Genomic DNA, 21,675 nt, shown 5'->3' with positions numbered 1-21,675 from the left:
ACTATCTGGGAGGTTTTCTCTCTGGCTACAGTCCTCAGTAAGTTCCCAGATGAAACTAAAACCCGTAGCTCTCACATCGTGAGTTTTTGCTTCAGTCACCAGTTTCTTTATATCTGTGTTCCCGAACAGGGTGTAATGAGCAAAGCAGCACAATGGGCAGTCTTTGAAATTTATTTTATTAAATTATCTACTTGTCTTTGATTTACTTTTAGTTGTTAGTTGTGTCCTATGTGTCCATGGTCTTTCAGAACTATGGTTCACTTTAACTTTCCTGAGTGACTTAATCTGTATTAGAGCCTTAGAGAAGCCCTTTGTAATAATTTATGTTTTAAATTGCTCTAAGTGGACAAAAGGTGTCTTAGTAGGTAGTATTGCTCTAATTATAAATCCTTTAAAAATAATCAGAGACTAAGTAATAAGAATTAACTTAATTTGCTTTGGGGCCTCTTCATTAGGCAAGATGAGTACTTTACACCTTAAGAAAGAAGCAGAGGGATGACATGTCAGCATATCAGTGTAAACCTCCTCTCTGTGACATCAACACTTCCACAGTTTTTCGGTAACAGAATAGTATTGGATCAGGGAATGATGGGGCTGCAAAGGAACTGTTTACTTTTAAAATGTATTTACTTACTTGCTTGTCCTTGAGAAGACTTGAGGTATCTCATTATTTCAAAGTACATTAAACCCAAATTCATGATATGAACTAAATAGAATGGAGATGACAGTCAACCTAGAGCAAACCTGGAGCAAAGACTGATGAAACTCTCTGTGCTCAGAAACCTGGAACCCCACTCACAGGTTTCCTTCTTTTCTCTGTTTTATTGTCTTTTTAGAGTTCAGTTTTGCCTTTCTTCATTTCTCTCCATTGTCATGGAGAATTATGGAAAGTGTTTTCTTCTAAAAGAGAAAATAACTCAGAAGAGAAGGAGGTGGGCAGGCTGTACCTACTACAAGAGAGATTTAAGGGGGAAAAAACTTTATAAAAATCTACCATGAGAAGCACTCTTTGGGACTAAAGTATTGTCTCAAGAAAGCCTTTATTAATTGTAGATAATGACTGATACATTGGTTTATTATAGCTACTATCATTTCAGTCAGCACAAGTTCACTGTCTTAGAAAGTTGTTAGAATTTTATGGTGTTGATCTTACATATCACTACAATCTGAGAAACTTTGGTCATCCAGCGCAGTACTTAGCATAATGTAGTACAACATAAACATTCACACATTTAAATTAAATTAATGGGCAGGCAAAGAAGAAAGACTGTATTGTGTCCTGTGGGGGAGATGGTAGACTCAGGTGTGTGTGGGGTCTGGATATGAAGGCTACCCAAGGGTTAAAAAGTTTTGATGCAAGGATGAACACACTTCTCAGTCACTAATTACCAAGTCACTAAAAAACAAAGTGAAATGGATAAAAACATCCTGACTTGGAATATGTCGTCTTAATTCATTGAGTTTTCAACTGCTCAGATGTAGCTTAACTTAAAAAAAAAAAAAAAAAAAAAATGGTGTCCTAGAGTCACATAAGCTTTTAGTCAGTGCAAGAAGAATTTTTGCTTTTTTTCCCCCCTACTCTTCTTTCTTTCTAGATCATCAAAACTCCTAGGGATTTTGGAAGGATGAGAATAATACGGTGAATTTTGTATTTAAATTTCTCTATCTGGATGTGTCAAATTCCAGGTAACTTCAATATTACATAGCAATAAAAACTCACAAGGTCCATTGAAGAGTTCACAGATATATCAAACATGGAGAAATTCTACTGAACTTCATCACAACGGTATACTTACTTATTAATATATTATAATTAGCAATATTAAAAAAAAAACCCGAAAACAACCTTTCAGAGAAACTGTAAGATGGCGAGCCAAAGCCAGAGGCCTTAAAGCAGTTTGGTTTTTGTTTTGAATCCTACTGACTTATCAAGAAGAGTTCAAATTCACTCACAGAGTCGGAAGTAATAATCAGACCCAAGTGATCCACTCATATGGGGACAAAAAGTAATTTGCTTGGCATCTCCCGGATTGTTTTAAGAACCGCAGAAAAAAAAACAAACGAGGAGAAATGTTTCAGAAGCCAACTCGGCTCCCAAACCCAAACCTAAAGTCGCACCCGAGACTTTTTATAAAGGCGAGCAGAGCAATGGGCGGTAAAGGAAAACAGCCGGTGAACAACCCCGGGGCAGGGCGGGCAGGAAGCCCACCTCAGGGAGACCCTCTCTCGGTTTTCAGAAAGACGTTTCGGAAGCTCCATTTCCCTGCGGTTTCCACCCCTGCCCCGAGGCTGCAACCGCGGGACGCGGGGTGGTGGGGACAGAAAGCCGGGGAAGCAGACAGCGCGGGCGGAGACGGGACAGAAGCGCGGAGCCGACAAAGAGCGTGGCCCGGGGCCGCCGCTGTTGTCCGGGGTGCTGAAAAGCCGGGGACGTCCCGGGCGGCGGCGGCGACAACTTGCCTCTCCCGGAGCGCGGGCGGGGATTCCGGCTGCGCACCTGCTAAGCCCGTCCTGGCCCGGGGCCTGGAGGTGCCCGCCGGTGAGGTCCCCACAGCAGACCCTTAATGGGGAAATGATGAGGGACGGAGGGCATCGCGGGCACAGCGGAGAGGACCCCGGTGCCCCTTCCCCGCCGCTCCGGGCGGCCCCACGCAGCGACCTCTCCACCTGCACGCGGACTCTCGCCGCCTCTTACCGCCGCGCCGGCGGGCGGAGCGCCAGACCAGCGGGGCATGGGCGGAGGGTGCGGGGCGCGGGAGGAAAGCGGCGCCGGTCCCGGGATTGGGGGGTGGAGGCGATGGCGAGCGGGGCATGCGCAGTGGGGCGGAGGAGGTGGCGATGGCCCGGGGAGGCGGGGGGACTGCTGTTTATCTGCAGCTGGGCCAACTCGGCGGCGCAGGCGGCGGCGGAGCGCGGGACGCCAGCGGCCGGTCCAGCTGCCGCCGGCCATGCCCGAGTGCATCTCCCGGCAGCTGCCGCGCACCGTCCGGGCCCCGGCCGGGGAGGATGCCAGACACCCGGGAGAGACCAGGACAGCGGCGGCGGCGCGATGGTGGTGACCAGCTCTGCCCGAGGCGGCGGCGGGGACCGCGCGCCCTCCCGGCGGCGGGACTGCGGACTCGCGCCGGCAGGAGCCGCGGCGCTGCTGGCCGGGGCGAGCTGCCTGTGCTACGGCCGCTCCCTGAGGGGCGAGTTCGTGCACGACGACGTGTGGGCGATCGTCAACAACCCCGACGTGCGGCCCGGAGCCCCGCTGCGCTGGGGCATCTTCTCCAACGATTTCTGGGGCAAGGGCATGGCCGAGAACACCAGCCACAAGTCTTACCGGCCGCTCTGCGTCCTCACCTTCAAGTGAGTCCCTCACCCTGGGCTCGCAGCCGCCGTTTCTCCTCATCCTCTACCCGGGCTGGGAGAAGTTGAGGGACCCGCTTGGGGGGCGCGTCTTTTCTTGCTGCTCCTTGCCCTCCACGCCTCCCTGCTCTCCAGGTTGCCCACGCCTCTCTGCTTGGTGGTCCTCGGCCCCGCTTCTCCGGGCTCCCGGGGCGGCTCGGAAGGCGCGGGCTGCGAGTTGGGATCGAGTTTCTGGAGAGTCTGCGCTCGGGGCGGGCTGGTCTCTGGGGCCAGGGCTGGAGGGGCCGTGGAGCCGCCTGCGCACACCTCACTCCCGTGGGACTGTGGGCAAGTCAGACCAGCGCGCGCCCGACGAGGCGGTGGCTGTAGTGGTGAAGCTCCCAAGTTGAGCATTTCTCGGCGGCTGCTGGGCAGCTTTGCAGATGGGGAGTTAGCAGCCCTGAGATGCCGGGGCGCGGGGGTTTGGGGAGGAAACGACGGAGGGCAGAAGCTCTCTCCTGACCTGCAGCCTTGACTGTTCCTGGAGCCTCTCGGATCTTTGGAAAGAGCTCCAGATTTAGACTTTAAAAGATGCAAAGCAAAGGAGGGCAGGAAAACGTGGGGTCTTCTGGGGATCCCGGCGTCCCAGTCGAAGTAGTTTTTCTTTTACAACCTCAGAGTCATGATTCAGCATTTCAAGTGTGAATGAGGTGCAAAGGGAGTCAGATTTCTGATGGATGGAGTATTTTCTTGAATTTAAAAAGAGGGCTAGCTTCAGATGGGAGGGGAGAAAGGCTGATTCCAGGGTGCTGGCTCGTGTGTCATGAGCTTGACTCAACCCATTATGATTTGGCTCAGTATTTAAGCTTATAATGTGCCGGACAAAACTGTTGACATAATTCTGGTTCAGTATCATCAGCGTTTTAAGCCTTCTCCAACGGGTGTAACACGAACCCGTCCTTATGGTACTGGTCATATGAGACAGGGTAGGCAGCTTGAAAAGCCTGCTCAGACCCGGAGGCCCAGGTCTCTTGACAGGTGGCTGATGACTTAGAAAAGGAAACCAGAGCGATTGGACTTAATTCTTCCACTGAAAGTTGACTGTTTTCAGGAGGGTAAGGAAATTCCACATTTGACTCTGAAGATTATTTTATAAACATTTATCCTATTGGAAAGTGGTCTTGTTTTTCAGTTGAAGGATAACCTCAGCTACTAAGTTGCTCATTTCTTTTTCCCCTAAATGTTTTTCAAAATGGCACGTTCTCAGGTAACACAATGTGTGTAAGCCAACCTGCCTTTTCATTTATTACAGAGAGAGTTGTTGGTTACTTTAAGGTGTGGAAGCTCACAGCAGGAGGTGTGCTGGGCTTATACTAGCCATTGGAGACTGCCTAGGTCCCTCCTTTGAATGTTCTCCATATACAAAGTGAAGTGAAGTGAAAGCCACTCAGTCCTATCCAACTCTTTGCGACCCCATGGACTGTACAGTCCATGGAATTCTCCAGGCCAGAATACTGGAGTGGGTAGCCTTTCCCTTCTCCAGGGGATCTTCCCAACCCAGGGATTGAACCCAGGTCTCCCACATTGCTGGTGGATTCTTTACCAGTTGAGCCACAAGGGAAGCCCATATACAAAGGTCAGGGTCAAATGCCTGTGCCCAGTTGGTGGACTTTCTAAAAACTTTGTTTAAAATTCGTGCAGGAAAAAAAATAAAATAAAATTCATGCAGGAAGTGGCAGAGGCAGAAGACAGAGGAGGCGAGGAAAAGAGTAGACAGTGAGGCAAGACCATCGATGAACAGGAAAACATGCATTGAGCGGAACAGGGGCTAAGGAGAAGAATTGAGGGGGCAGAGGGCAACTTCACTTGTGATACTCACTGGTTAGAAAAAGCAGTCTGGTAGCTAAGATGCATTGCTCTTTGTGGAGTATATCCTACTGGCTGTGTAAGATACACTGTTTTGTTTTTTTTTTTTTTAAGATGGTTGAGTTGCAAATCTAGAGTGCAGCGGAGCACTAACTGGAAAGGAATAGTGCCTCCTCAGAAAGAGAAATTTAACTAATCTTTTTGTTCTCACAGGCATTGATTTGAAGAAGTTGTGGAGACTTTCTCATCACAGTCACCTGAGGTGCAACTGCGAATTCTAGGGCAATAGTGCAATAGTGTGAGGCTGGGCATATATAAAGGATGATGTTAACAATGTTAGGCCCACACAACTCTGAAGATTGTTTGGAAGAAGGACAGAAAATCGTGTTTATTAACTGTTTAGTGTGAATCAAGCATTGGCCTAGGAACTTTACATAGGTCATGTCTTTATGTTTTTTAATTTAGGTAAGAGGGCTTCCCAGGAGGCTCAGTGGTAAAGAATCCACCTGCCAACGCAGGAGACACAAGAGAGTCGAGTTTGATCCCTGGGTCAGGGAGATGCCCCGGAGAAGGAAATAACAACCCACTCCAGTATTCTTGTCTGGGAAATCCCATGAGCAGAGGAGCCTGGCGGGCTACAGTCACGTGAGATCACAAAGGGTTGGACAGGACTGAGCACACGAGCACAATTGGTGCAAACACAAAGTGGCCTTTGAGATATGTGCAAACTATCTTACCTGTATCTTAACCTTTTTAAGCAAAAATTTTGAAAATTTAAAGCCACTTAATTAGTAGCTAATTAATTAATATTGTAAGGACACCTAACATGAGATCTACCATCTGAACAAGTTTTTGAGAGCATAATATAGTATTTCAACTGTAGGTCCAATGTTGTTCAGCAACTCTGTAGCACTTATTCCTCTAGTATAATTGAAACTAGGTACCTGTCAAAGAGCAACTCTGGATGCTGCTCTCACCTCACCGTGCCCTTGGCAACCAGCATCTTAGTATCTGTTCCTGTGAGTTTGACTATTTCAGGGACCTCACATAAGTGGACTCCTATGGCTGGCTTGTTTCATGTAGCATAATACTCTCCACAGTCTTCTGTGTTGTTGCACATTGCAGGATTTCCTCCTTTTTAAGGCTGAATAATATTACATCATGTGTATATATCACTTTTCCTTTATCCATTCATCTGATGATGGGCACTTGATTTGTTTTTTATCTTGATTATTGTAAATAATGCTGTAGTAAACACAGGAGTACATATATGTTTTCAAAGTCAAAATTTCAATTCTTTTGGATATAGACCCAGAAGAAGGATTGCTGAATCATATAGTAATTGTATTTTTAATTTTTGAGGAACCTCTATCCTGTTTTCCATAGTGGCTGTACCATTTTACTTTCTTACCAATAGTGTACAAACATTCCCAATTCTTCACATCTTTGCTGATGCTTACCTTTTGTTTGTTTTCATAAAAACCAACCTAAGAGGAATGACGTGGTATCTCATCGTGGTTTTGATTTACATGATTAAAGCACAATTTGCCTGATTAGTGATGTTAAGCATCTTTCCCTCTACCTATTGGTCATTCGTATGTCTTCTTTGGAGAAATGTCTATTCAAGTTGTTCTTTGCCCATTTTTAAAATCAAGGTATTTAATTTCTTTTAAGTTGTAGAAATTCCTTATATATTTTAGATATTAACAAATTGATATTTGGTTTGCTAGATATTAACAACATGTCTGATATTTGGTTTGCAAAAATTTTCTGCTATTCTGTAGGTTGTCTCTTCACTCTTGATTTGTTTCCTTTATTCTGAAAAGCTTCTTTAGTTTGATATAGTCCCACTTGTCTAATTTTCGCTTTTATTGTTTGTACTTTTGTTATCATATCTTAGAAACCATTGCCAAGCCTAACATCATGAAGTTTTTCCTCTGTATTTTTCTTATAGGAGTTTTATAGTTTCAGGTCTTATATTTACATTTTTACTATATTTTTGGGTTGACTTTTGTATATGTTGTAAAAGTCTAATTTGATTCATTTGTATGTGGTTAGCCAGTTTTCCCAGTACCATTTATTGAAGACTATCCTTTCCCCATTGTATATTCTTGGAACCCTTGTCAAAGATCATTTGACCATATATACATGGGTTAATGTCTCTGTTCTTTTCCATTGATTTGTAAGTCTGGTTTTACGCCAGTACTGCACTGTTTTAATTACTGTAGCATTGGAGTATATTTTGAAGTCAGGAAGTGTGGTGCCTCCAGTTTTGTTCCTGTTTATCAAGATTTCTTTTTATATTCAGGATTTTTTGATTCAATATAAAATTTATGATTTTTTTCTTTTTCTGTAAAAAATGCCTTGGGATTTTGATAGGGATTACATTGAATCGATAATGTATGGACATTTTAACAATATTAAGTCTTCCCATTTATGAACGTGGCATGTCTTTCCATTCATTTGTGTCTTCTTTAATTTCTTCCATCAGTGATTTGTAGTTTTAAGTGTGTAAGACTTTCATCTCTATGGTTAAATTTGCTGCTGCTACTCAGTGGCTTCAGCCATGTCTAGCTCTTTGTGATCCCATGGACTATAGCCCGCCAGGCTCCTCTGTCCGTGGAATTTTTCCCTCCAAGAATGCTGGAGTGGGTTTCCATGCCCTCCTCCAGGGGCTCTTCCTCCCGTGTCTCCTGCATTGCAGGCAGATTATTTACCGCTGAGGACACCCCTGTGGTTAATTTTATTCCTCAGTAGTTCATTCTTTTTGTTGCTATAGTAAGTGGGATTTTTTTTTCCCTTAATTTTGGATAGTTTATTATTGTGTGTGCTTAGTCGCTCAGTCGTGTTTGACTCTTTGTGACCCCATGGACTGTACTGTAGCTTGCCAGGCTCCTGTATCCATGGGGATTCTCCAGGCAAGAATAGTGGAGTGGGTTGCCATGCCCTTCTCCAGGAGGTTATTATTAGTGTATGGAAATACAGCTGGTATTTTATGCTGATTTTTGTATTCTGTAACTTTACTGAATTATATTAGTTCTGATAGATTTTTGGTAGCATCTTTAGGGTTGTCTATATATGAGATCATGTCATCTGTAAACAGAGATAATTTTATTTTTCCTTTCTTTTTTTTTATCATTAAATGATTTTATTTTATTTTTTTGGAATAAAAATAGTTTTATTTCTTTTTGTTCTTGTTAAAGAAGATATTAGCAGTATTTTTCATGAGAACTATGCTGTGCTTCATTATTTTTTAAAATCTTGATTGAATGCTTTGGAATGCAGTGATTTTAAGATGTAGTTTCAAGTTCAGTTTATTTGAATATTTGGCGTAAATAATCGCCTGAAAATTCAAGACACCTTATAAAAATGAAAGGAAAGGAAAGGGAAGTCGCTCAGTCATGCCCGACTCTTTGCGGCCCTGTGGACAGTAGCCCGCACCAAGCTCCTTCGTCCATGGGATTTTCTAGGCAAGAATACTGGAGTGGGTTGCCGTTTCCTTCTCCAGGGTATACTTCCTTTCTGATGTAGATCCCCTTTATATCTTTTCCTTGCCTAAGTGCTCTACCTAGGACTTCCAGTTCTATGCTGAATAGAAATGACAGGAGTGGGCATTTATACCTTGTTCCTAATCTTAGAAGAAAAGTTTTCAGTTTTTTGCTGTTGACCATAATGTTTCCAGTTTTTGGGTATTGCAAATAAAGTTGCTACAAACATTTATTTGCAGAGTTTTATGTGAACAGAGTTTTTATTTCTCTAGGGTAAATGTCAGGAGTACAATTGCTGGGTCATGTGGCAGTTACATGTTTAGTTTTTTTGAGAAACTGACAAACTGTTTTCCATCTCATCCCATCAGCAGTGTATGTGTTATCCAGTTTCTCTGCTTCCTCACCAGTTTTTTGTCACTGTTTTTTATTGTAGCCATTCTGATAGGTGTGTAGTGACATGTCATTGTGTTTTTAATTGGCTCTGATGGCTAACTGATGGTGTTAAATATTTTTTCATAATATATTCTCTATATATCCTCTTTGTTAAAATTTCTCTTCATATTTCTGTCAATTTTCTAAATAGAGTTTTTTAATGTTGAGTTTTATGATTTCGTAATATATTCTAGATATAAATTCTTAGTCAGGATTTCCTTCTACTCTATAGTTTGTTTTTCCTTCATTTTCTTCATGAGTTTTTCCCCAGTGCAAATCTCAAACTGATTTATTTCATTAAAGGTAGTTTGTTACCTTCGAATAAGTGAATGAATGTCACACATACTGACAGATAGAAGTTCCCTTATAGTAAATGCTACATAAATTTATTTATAAAGAAATGTAATGCTTGTTATCATAAAGGTGCTTGCTTGTATAGAAATATATTAATACTAATCACAGTTTTTCTTATGTAAGAAATGGGTAGAAGTTGAAGTGGGGAAGTGGATTATTAGTGTCTACTTTGACCAGTTTGGGGTCCAAGCACAATGGAAGATGAAGGCAGCTTCCCAAGATGTGGTGACTTGTACCGTATCAATTTAGCTAACTGGAACTTCATCTTAGAAATTTCTTTCCTGTGCTGTACTGGGTTAGAGGCGGACAGGAGAAATTTGTTCGAGGTTTGGACAGTGTAAGTGAAATGACTGTGTTACCAAAAATGCAGTCCTGCTGCTCATTGGTAGAAAGCCAATACTTGAGAGACAGGGTTGGTCGAAAGGAAAGTTTGCTTTATTTTGGAGGCAGCAACTTGAAGAGAGGGTGGACCCATGTCCAAAGGCTGACTCTTCACTGACAAATATTGGGCAAGAGTTTCTAAAGGGGCATTTCAGGGGTGTATAGGTGGAGGGAGGTGGCTATTTGTAGAAATAGCACAGTCAGCTCTGATAGTCAGTCATCTTGAAATTGGTCATCACATGTCTGATCAGCTTCATTTTGATCGTTTGAATTACAGTTGATCTTCATTTCCAGGTCGGTTTGTTCCCATTTCCTTGAGGCCCATTCTTGGAATCACGGCAGCTTCTGTCGTGGCTATAGTCTGGTCATCATGTAATTATCTTCTTCCACCTGGTAGGGGGTTTCAGTGTCTGCAAAGGATATGGCTTAGAGTATTATCTATAGCCCTTGAGGAGGAACTAAAAGTCTTTGACTTGTTTGATGGCTATTTAGTCTTGTTTGACTGCTTTCCTTTGTTTCTACATTCTCTCACCTCTCTGATTAAATTTATTCTTCAACTAAAGTTTTTCTACAGACAGAAGGCAGGCTGAGGACACTGGAGGTGGGGGTCTCCCCTGGGAACGTCCCACAGTGCCCTGCTGTTTCAGCCATGTCCTCACTCAGAAGGTGGGGGTGGGTTTTGGCATGTCACAGCTCATGCTGGTTGTCCCAGACTTGCAGACTCACCTGCTCTGCCGTGCAGCAGAGCTGATTCCGCGGCTCCTCCAGAGTTTTCCATATCTCCCGTAGCTACTTGAAATCCTGGTGCCCGTGTGTGGTCAGCTGTATGGAGGATGCTGGCCTGTTTGCAAGCCACCTCCCATCATTAAAGTTGGAGCCTAGGAGGCTGCAAGAAAGAGAAGAGTATTCTAGTTCTTTGTGGATTCCAGCCCCTTCTTCTTTCCCCTACTTCAGGTTCCATCCCTCCTCCTGGAACGCCTGCCCTCCTGGCTTCCCACTTGTTACAGACACAGTAGCAGCAGCCCTGCATAGGCTGTTAAATGAGTTTCTCTGGATTGTGAAAGGTCAAATCTCTGTAGCAAATTCCTTTAGCTGTATCATTCCTGGTGGTTCTGCTTCTCTGGTCAAACTTTAACTGATACAAATGATCATTCCTTTGTGTTGCTTGGAGTGAATGTAGAATTCTAATGAATTTCTGTCTCTAGTCAAATCTTCTATTGAGTCTTTCATAATCTCATTTCCAAGGGCACACAGGAATATTTTTGGACTATTGTAGAGTAAAATCAAAACATCTGTGAAAACTTAATCTGCAGCAATAATCTTTTTTATTTTCTTTCTTTATCCTTCACTGGCCATGACCTGTTTTTAACACTGGACTCAGGAGAAACACATGAAGTCACTTTGTAGACGCTGAACTGACCCAGAACCAAACCCTGTAATGCCTGCATTGAAAAATGGTCCTGATTGATTTAAAAGGTGCTTAGCTTTTTAACTCTCATGGAGAAGCAACTCCTGCTGATTTCTTGGCTGTGCCATTCCATATCGAGAAGCAAGGAGAAGCTTCCTTCAACAAGAAAGAACTGATTTTTCCATGACAGAGAAGGAGAAGGAAGGCAAATAAAAGACCTTGATCTCTTCCATGCTCAGGCTATTAGATCATAGTGTTCTACTAGTTTGCTGTAAAGTTTTATTTTATTGAATGCTTCTGATGGTAATATAAACCATATGAGTGAAAGTGGGTGGTTTAAATGTCAGAGTTAAAAAATAGAATATCTTAATATGTGCAGCTGTAAGGATTTTCAACATTTTAATATTTGGATCTTGAGACTTTTTTTTTTTCTTTTTTGCAGCACTTTGCAACTTTAAGGCACAAATGATATGCCAACCATGAAAGTCAGCTCTAGCCTCTCTGCCCACAACCTAAAAGAAATAGTGGCATGTTCCTTTTGGTTCTCTTCCTTTAGATTTGACCTCTCTGGGCATTCATTTTGAAATAGTCTATTGCTACAAGACTGATAATCTTAAGTCTGTGATAGGAGACAAGTGAAGACTGTTTAGGATGTTTGACTGGGTTTTCTAGGATGTTCGGTAATGGATGTAGGTGTAGCTAAGAAAAAATGTGATTGGAGGCAATGAAGAGTTTTATAGAAAAAATGAAAAAAAAAAAGTTCTCTGAAAATTTCATTCCAAACGAAGGTTATCTTAGAAACCCCAAGAGAAGAAGATTATGATCCTTGTCTGTTAGAATATGCTTTAGATGTAAAATAGACTTTAGACTACAGTCTGATGGTGTAGGAGGGATGGAAAATGAGAGGAATATATTTCTGAATCATGAGAGTTTTTAATAGGTAAGTTCTTCAAATCACTGAAGGTTTGGAAAACATCTTCTGAAGCAGTCATTTTTGTTTTAATAAAAAATGTATTCTCTATCATCCTTGGGAGCTACATTCAACTTTTTCAAACTTTGATTATGTAATCTCCCCACTTAAAAGGGGGATGAGGAATGCTGATCATGCCTTGTTCCTTTTCCAAATGATAAGAGATGGCTCCTGTTTGATCTGACCCTGGCCACACCCTGACCTATAGTCTTCAGTCTCCACCTCATTCTCTCTGTGTCACGTTGTAGAGTCTGTATTCCTGGAACGGGCCAAACTTTTGGCTCCCAAGGGATTTTGCACTTGCCTTCTTCTTCCTGGAATGCTCCTTCCCCAGGTCCGTGCATTGCTGCCTCTCTCACCACCTTCAGTCTCTGCTCAAATGTCGCTTCATCCCAGAGGCCTTCCCTGGCCACCGATCGGAAATAGCAGGCACTCCTCCATGTGCCATCCTTACTCTCAGACTCTCCTACCCTCTTTGCCTTGGTAGCCCTCACTGTTACCTGGCATCATGTATTTATTGTTGCTTTTTGTGTCTCCTCACTACTGTGTGAGCTCTGTGAGGTTTATCTTAAGCAGCTGGAACAGTGCCTGACATGCAACATAGGAACTTGATAAATTAATTGTTTAAATCATATTTGTGAATGCCCAACTTCTTCAGGTAAATGTTTAGGTAGGTAAATATTCAGGTAATGATTTAGGTAGGGCTACACCCTTACACGGAGAAGGCAGTGGTACTCCACTCCAGTACTCTGGCCTGGAAAATCCCATGGATGGAGGAGCCTGGTAGGCTGCGGTCCATGGGGTCGCTAAGAATCGGACACGACTGAGCGACTTCCGTTTCACTTCACTTTCATGCGTTGGAGAAGGAAATGGCAACCCACTCCAGTGTTCTTGCCTGGAGAATCCCAGGGATGGAGGAGCCTGGTGGGCTGCCGTCTATGGGGTTGCACAGGGTCGGACACGACTGAAGCAACTTAGCAGCAGCAGCTCCCTTACAGGGCTTCCCACGTGGCTCAGCAGTAAAGAATCTGCCTGCCAATGCAGGATATCCCTGGGTTGGGAAGATCCCTGGAGAAGGGAATGGCAACCCACTCCAGAATTCTTGCCTGAAGAATCTAATGGAGAGAGGAGCCTGATGGGCTACAGTCCATGGGGTCACAGAGTCGGACATGACTTAGCGACTAAACAATGGCAACAACACCCTTACAAGGTAGAGGGAAAAGCCAAAAAATTTCTTGGCTTATGTATCTTTTTCCCTTCCTCTATCAAAGACAAAAGTAGGAGCAGACCGGGAATTTGCTGGACACGCAGAGAGTTGCAGTGGGTCCTACTTACTAGGAGGTGAAGGGGCAGCTCTGATCCTGAAAGGGCTCCTATGGCTCTGCCGTAACCTGCTGAGACTGTGATCCTCTGTGGAGAATGAGATCTTTAGCACTTTTAAATCACGAGCTTCTTTTGTGGCAGATTGAAGCATTATGTTTGGGGGGTGCTTGCTGGAAGCTGGACACAATTCGGGCAAACCCCAGAATTACACAGGATTCTCTCTACACCCTACTTGTGGAGACCCAAATTCCTCCATGCCAGTGTCCTGCTATCTGTAATGAAAGGCCATTTTTTTCCAGTTAATGAGTTAGACAATGAAATATCGTTTCTGGTTGGATTAAATGGAGTATGCATGCATGCACATATGCCAAGTTACTTCAGTCGTGTCTGACTCTTTGCGACTCCACAGATTATGGCAGCTCGCCAGGCTCCTCTGTCCATGGGATTCTCCAGGCAAGAATACTGGAGGGAATTGTCATGCCCTCGCCTCCTCCAGGGGATCTTCCCGACCCAGGGATCTAACCTGTCTCATGTCTCTTGCATTGGCAGGTGGGTTCTTTACCTCTAGGGCCACCTGAGAAGCCCATATGGAGTATAAGGACCTGAAAATACTTTCTCAAGGGTGCTATGGTTAAGTGGGAGAGACTTCCTCTTCCCCGCAGCTGTGCAAGAATGTGTCTGGCCTTTCCCCAGGTTTCTGGGAAGATGCGTCTAAACTATTCGAGTTTCCAGAGTGATAGGAGCGATTTTGTTGTTCTTGGGGATTCTCTGGGACCATACCTGAGTTTATGCTAAGGAGGAGTTGACTCATGGTGGGCCTCCAGATAGCTTTAGAATGCAGCTGGTCCTGCTGGAGAGACTAATCTTATGATTAAAGAGTTGGGATTTGGAGCCAGATGATTTTTGTTTCTAAGCCAGGCCTGCTGGTAATGATGCGGTGGCACTGGCTTTTGAGAAAAGGACATTATTGTGAGGCCAAGCAGCAAGGAGACAGCAAGCAGGGTTCAAGCTTTTAGGGTTAGTGGAGGAGGGTCGGTGTGCAGAAGCACTGTTGGGTGGTTTGGATTGGAGGACTTTGTTACTCGGCCACTGATGCTAAGGTGTGATGAAGGGGTGTCATACTGGATCTTCCTGAACAATGGATCGTTCACTTCTGAAAGGCATTCAGGTTGCAGTCATGTTCCTGTCCTTTAGTTCCCTGTTGGGGGTTGGGGGGTAGGGTTGAGGGCAGAGAAACTTTGGTTCCGGGTGTTATCTGAGGTCACAGTTTTCTCCTCAGAGCGTGCTTCAGCTGCATGACTTATGGTTTTATTCTGTTGTCTCTGGAAAACAACTTGGTGTCTTGTTAAAAACAGCACAGCGCCAGTTTGAGTTGGTTCTGCAGTTCCAGTATCTAGGAAGGCCCTACCTTCCAACCTCTGGGAAGGGAAAGGGGTGCTGAAGTGGCCAGTGGTGGAATCAGTTAGCTTCCCCATTGAAACCCTGGTTAAGCTTGATTGTGATTTCCTGGCCAGCATTTCTACATCAGTGTGCTGAGGGGCTGATGTGTCCTGAAGACATGGAAGGCTCATGCTTAGGACCCTTTCAGATTGGCCCCATGGGTCTTTTTTTTTTTCCCCTATCAATTTTGGTTCATATCTTTTATATTAAAACTGTAATCATAAAAGAGTATCATGCTTGAAGTGGGAGGTAGAAGGGAGGTTCAAGCGGGAGGGGACATACATATACCCTTGTTGTTATATGGCAGAAACCCATACTTATTGTAAAGCAATTATGCTTAATTAAAAATAAAGACATTAATTAAAAAAAATAAGTATCATGCTTTCCTGAATTCTGTGAGTCGTTCTTACAAATTGTTGAATCTAAGGGAGTTGTGGGGACCCCTGAATTTGTGGCTGGGAGGTCGGAGGTGCAGGTGGTCTGGTGTCTGAAGTAAGGGAGTCTCATATAGGGCTGTCTCGTCAGGTAACTGGTGTCTGAATGGCATTGCGTCCAAGAACTCCACCAAACATACATAGCTTGAAAAGAAAGAAACCCATTTTCTTAAAATTGACAGGTCAGTTATAGTTATAACTAACTATACTATATTTGATATTGATCTGTTAATTTTTATTCTTTGCGGACCCACATTTTCTGGGACTCGCTTCCTTCTATGGCCTCTGATCTTCTTGCCCTGTTTCCCCACCCTTTCTTTGTTCAGTCGCTATTCTGAATACTCATGTGACAACGGTGACTGTGGCCTCCTTCTGACCAGCTCCACACAGCCTGGTCCCTCCTTACAGCTCTTCCTCGGAGCTGGGGGCCGGGGTGGGAGGCGGGGTGGAGGGGGTATATCTTGCCTTTGCCTCAGGGCACTGTCTCCTTTCAGCACTCTTGTTTGCACCGGTGCCTGTGAATCACATCCTTTGGTTCTTTAGAGACATGAAGTGATGCTGATTTGTTGATTTATTCCTGGTACTGGAGGGAATGCCGAAGAAAAGCAACCAAAATGATGAAGGGCCTAAGGGACAGGCCTTAGAGGAAAAACGAGAAGATCCAGATGTTGTTGTTTATTGGCTGAATGATCTAAGAAGACTATGGGAAGCACTTAGAAGCATTTGAGAGCTGTAATGAAGGCAGGAGATGAGAAGAAGAAAAATGAGTGGTGAGAGAGGAAGACAGGAAAATTAGTACTGGGCTGTGGAAAGTCACCAGGGGGATGTGGGAGAACCCATCACTTGAGACATCAAAAACAGAAGACAAGGGGTACATCTAGTTTTTTCTTTCCCCCATTTATGGTTTTTACTGGAGAAGAATGTATGTTATGTTATTGCTGAGAAAACTGGATTTTTCCTGGTAAACATAGCAACCATATGCAGCTTTCCCTTAAGCTTTGAGACCTGAGCATTACAGTTCTGAGTATCACCTGTCTTGAATTATTGGGTTGCTTAAGGCAGATCTCTGGGCCCCGTCTCAGATCTATTGGCTTAGAATATCTTGGGATGGGATCAAGGAATCAGCGATTGTAACCAGCACACTGGTGATTCAGAATCCCGGGAAGTACTGCGACTCAGTGGGGCCTATGTTTAATGAGGTTGAGATGCCAAAGTCTGCCTGGCATAACAGAGAAAGGAATCCAGAAGCTCATTGAGGTCCATTCATCACATTGTCTACACACCCCTTCCTGGTACCCCCTATCCTGCATCCCCTGAGAGGGCCAAATGCTTCTCCCTGCACTGAGGCATTGAGAAATATGTAAATAGGAGAGTGCCTGCAAGGTTGGAAGCTCTGTGGCACTTCTTCTCTGCTGGCCAAGTGTGATGTGGGACATGCTGCCACTGCGGGGGGCTTTCTGACCAGTGGGGGTGATGGGACCCTTGAGTTCCAGAGGCCAGGTGGCAGAGCTTAGTGGCCAAAGTCTAGGTGAGAGCATTGACATGGCAGGCATGAGGATGTGGTGAGAACTGGAATGTTGTGACCCATAGGAATGGTGATGTGAAGGGGACAGGCAGCCCTTTTAAATGTTACTTGACCTATTTATATAACCAGGAAAATTCCAGGTTCAGGGCCCCAAACTAGACTTGAGTCCCTGCAATGGAGAGCCAAGACCTCAAGCAGTTTCCATACCCCTGCCAGTTCACTAAGGTATGGCTTTTTGACTGAAACAGAGTTAGGGTCCCCTTGAGGATGGACCCTAGTATATTCTCGAGTAGAAGTCCCTTTCAGAGATATACCTGCTTTTATTTTCTTCTAAACCAGAGGTGTTTTTCAAGAGGAAAATTAAAGTGATGGGCTTTATCTGGAGCTTTAGGCTGTGAGAGTGTGCATTCAGTTCAGTTCAGTCGCTGAGTCATGTCTGACTCTTTGAGACCCCATGAACCGCACCAGGCCTCCGTGTCCATAACCAACTCCTGGAGTTTACTCAAACTCATGTCCATTGAGTCGGTGATGCCATCTAACCATCTCACCCTCTGTTGTCCCCTTCTCCTCCTGCCCTCAATCTTTCCCAGCATCAGGGTCTTTTCAAATGAGTCAGCTCTTTGCATCAGGTGGCCAAAGTACTGGAGTTTCAGCTTCAACATCAGTCCTTCCAATGAACACCCAGGACTGATCTCCTTTAGAGTGGACTGGTTGGATCTCCCTTCAGTCCAAGGGACTCTCAAGAGTCTTCTCCAACACCACAGTTCAAAAGCATCAATTCTTCGGTGCTCAGCTTTCTTTTTAGTCCAACTCTCACATCCATACATGACTACTGGAAAAACCATAGACTTGATTAGACGGAACTTTGTTGACAGAGTGATGTCTCTGCTTTTTAATATGCTGTCTAGGTCGGTCATAACTTTCCTTCCAAGGAGTAAGCGTCTTTTAATTTCATGGCTGTAATCACCATCTGCAGTGATTTTGGAGCCCAGAAAAATAAAGTCAGCCACTGTTTCCACTGTTCCCCCATCTATTTGCAATGAAATGATGGGACCGGATTCCATGATCTTAGTTTTCTGAATGTTGAGCTTTAAGTCAACTTTTTCACTCTCCTCTTTCACTTTCATCAGGAGGTTCTTTAGTTCTTTTTCACTTTCTGCCATGCATATCTGAGGGTATTGATATTTCTCTCGGCAATCTTGATTCCAGCTTGTGCCTCATCCAGTCCAGCATTTCTCATGATGTACTCTGCATCTAAGTTAAATAAGCAGGGTGACAATATACAGACTTGACATACTCCTTTTCCTATTTGGAACCAGTTTGTTGTTCCATGTCCAGTTCTAACTGTTGCTTCCTGACCTGCATACAGGTTTCTCAAGAGGCAGGTCAGGTGGTCTGGTATTGCCATCTCTTTCAGAATTTTCCACAGTTTATTGTGATCCACACAGTCAAAGGCTTTGGCATAGTCAATAAAGCAGATAGATGTTTTTCTGGAACTCTCCTGCTTTTTCGAAGATCCAGCAGATGTTGGCAATTTGATCTCTGGTTCCTCTGCCTTTTCTAAAACCAGCTTGAACTTCTGGAAGTACACAGTTCACATATTGCTAAAGCCTGACTTGGAGAATTTTGAGCATTGCTTTACTAGCATGTGAGATGAGTGCTATTGTGTGGTAGTTTGAGCTTTCTTTGGTTATTCAGGTATGACCTAAATCAAATTCCTTATGATTATACAGTGGAAGTGACAAATAGATTTAAAGGACTAGATCTGATAGATAGAGTGCCTGATGAACTATGGATGGAGGTTCATGACATTGTATAGGAGACAGGTATCAAGACCATCCCCAAGAAAAAGAAATGCAAAAAAGCAAAATGGTTGTCTGAGGAGGCCTTACAAATAGCTGTGAGAAGAAGAGAAGCGAAAGGCAAAGGAGAAAAGGAAAGATATACCCATTTGAATTCAGAGTTCCAAAGAATAGCAAGGAGAGATAAGAAAGCCTTCTTCAGCGATCAATGCAAAGAAATAGAGGAAAACAATAGAATGGGAAAGACTAGAGATCTCTTCAAGAAAATTAGAGATACCAAGGGAACATTTCATGCAAAGATGGGCTCAATAAAGGACAGAAATGGCATGGACCTAACAGAAGCAGAAGAGTGTGCATTACTTGGGGGGAAAAACCAATGAGTCTTTTTCTCCCCTCCTCACCCCTCCTCCTGTGACTATTCGATGTCACCCTGTGTGACCCTGTGGTCTTTCCTGGGAACTGGTGTCCTCCGATTGCTGTGTGCTGCATGTGCCCCCTCCCTTTTGTGGGCAGTTTTACAAGGAGGCAGAGGAGTTCAGATGGGGAAGGGGCTGTTTGCGTTTTATCTGCCAAAGTCTGGAAGGCTTTCAGCCAGGCAGACATGACTATTAAGATTTTTTTAGGAAAAAAGTTTTATTTCCTACTGCTTGGCCTAGTTTTAAATTAGAAATGAAAGTTAAATCAAAAAAACTTAGAGATTATTTGAGTTGAAAGGAAAAGATGGTTTTTTTCCAACTTCCAGCTTAATGTCAGTTTATTTGTTCATTCATAAACCTTCATTTAGAATCTACTATGTTCCAACTGAGATAGATACAATGACAAAAAAGTTAATTTCTAACAATGAATGAAAAATTCTCATAACACTTGAGGGATATAGTAAAAGAGTTTTTAAAAACTGATTAAATGCTGTAATGGAAGTACATTCATGGTGACATGAAACCTGAGATTGTTCTCTGTAGATGGTATTTAAGGTAGGCTGTTGTCAGGCTTCTGTGTGAACATTCCTGCTTATCCCACCACTGATTTTAGTTTTAGATATTACATTTTCCTTTGAGCTGAAGTCTGCCTCCCAGTAGTTGGAAGACCCCGTGGCAAATTATGAGTACTTGACTGACCTAAATTGGCACCCAGGTATTTCCATGTGGCCATGGAGGCCCAGAGTTGCCACGTCTTTTAAGATCTGAAGAAATATTGGAAATTTTTATATGAAATCACCTGTTTTATTGCGTGATAGTATGTACCAGGGATAGACACTGGGGGATAAAGCTGTAAATATGCCAAAGAGCCTTTCCCCTGAAAAACTTGGTTTCATACCTGTCTGTCATCTTTTTGCAGGCTGAGTGTTACCCATTCCTCAAACCTACCTCCCTGAGACATCACTTTGAGACTCCCTCCCCCAGCATCCTGAAGCTGTCCTGTGAAGGTGCTCCAGCATTTAAGTAACACCTTGAGGGGCTGCTGCCCCGTGTTGGATATCACCCCCTTCCCTCTCCCATCCACAGGGAGAACACCTTTACCTTCCTTATCTCAGTACCTGGTAGGTTCTCCTGCTGAAATTCTCTTATATGAATTACTTTTCTCTCTTTCTCCTACTATGCTATTAACTCTTTGGTGGCAGATGCCGTGTCTTCTATTCGTTCCTGTGGGCCCTACGTTACATCCAGCAACTAGCAGGTATTCAGTAAATATCTGTTAGAGTGCACTGATATGAAAAATACTCATTTTGGCAGTTCCCTGACTAACGGTATTGGTGCTTTGGTCTGTTTTGATAGCTAGGACACAGTAACTGTGACTTTAGGGTAGACTAACAAAACAACCCTTGGACAATACAACATGTAGAGTTTTAATCTGGATTGCAAAAATTTTGTTCTATTTTGTGTCTAAATGTGGGTCTTTACTGTTACCCATATTCTGTCTAACTCTGTTAGAATAGCTCTCAGTTTTAGTCATTTAAGCTCTTTGTGAAGCTCAATCTTCAGTATAGTTACCCTCCTTCCCTGATACAGGCCATGTGCAGGCTTGGTTTGCATACACTACGGATTCATTTAAGCCGATAAAAATATTGGACAGACTAGAGATATTATCAGAATGCTGTGACATACCCTGGAGGTCTCCAGTCAAGGAGATATTGATTTAGTATTCACCACTCTCTGTTAGCTCATATCTATTTTATTCTGTCTTGTATGCCAGGAGATTCTGAGAGAGCCTATTTAATGACATTGTTAAAGATGTAACATGTCTATCACACCCCTCTCCCGAAGTTAATCAGTTAAAATCCCTTTTTGTGAACCTGTAGTAACTCTCAGAATTAGAGATTCTTTTTCTAGTGCTCACACATAGGATATATTCAAAAATTTTGTTACCATTTCATCTTAAGCTCACTTATCTATCATTTGGAGAGTTCAGGCTCCATGTTTTTAGATATTTGGGAAATTCTCATAACTAGATTTTTGGTGATTTCTCAAAGCTTAGATTAAGGTACCAGGTGAGGGGCTTTCACACTGTTACCTTATCTCTACAGTAGTTCCCCATTCACCAACTTATTTTTATATTTTTGGATCTAATTGAATTTGTTTACAACACCAAGCACTCACTCCTAATCAATTTCCAGAAATAATCTTTATGGATAACATCTGCACATTTTTAGATATGATACATATAGACACATGGATGAGTCATACCTCCTATTTTATATCATTTTGGAAGGGGAAAGGAGTGTATGTTAAGTATCTCATAAACATGTCATAACATAGTAATAACATCATCTTTAATGATGCTTTTGCTTGTTAAATGGTTGAATAACAAATAAATTGGAAAAATAACAAGTCCTTTGTCTTAAAAAACAGTGCTATTATTTGTAATCCAGAGTTATGATCTAAAGTATATCATTGGTGGGAATATACTCAGTCACTCAGTTGTTTC

At 43.3% G+C, this 21,675-nt stretch overlaps 1 protein-coding gene across 2 annotated transcripts in view; it reads left to right on the top strand.

Annotated features, from left to right (window-relative positions):
- The first annotated feature begins 2,742 nt into the window (after nt 1-2,742).
- Nucleotides 2,743-21,675, top strand: part of TMTC1 (transmembrane O-mannosyltransferase targeting cadherins 1) — a 298,740-nt gene continuing 279,807 nt past the window's right edge. Inside the window, exon 1 of one of the 2 annotated variants that reach the window (XM_043882514.1) lies at nt 2,743-3,351. In XM_043882514.1, coding sequence (XP_043738449.1) covers nt 2,798-3,351 — 554 coding nt within the window. In that variant the 5' untranslated portion in view covers nt 2,743-2,797. The remainder of the gene's footprint in view (nt 3,352-21,675) is intronic. The other variant, XM_043882513.1, reaches the window with a different exon arrangement.

This window comes from Cervus elaphus, chromosome 22 (genome assembly GCF_910594005.1).
Source record: "Cervus elaphus chromosome 22, mCerEla1.1, whole genome shotgun sequence".
In the NCBI taxonomy this organism is placed as follows: domain Eukaryota; kingdom Metazoa; phylum Chordata; class Mammalia; order Artiodactyla; family Cervidae; genus Cervus; species Cervus elaphus.
The sequence above is the reverse complement of the archived record's forward strand: the minus strand, read 5'-3'. Positions and strand labels throughout refer to the sequence as shown.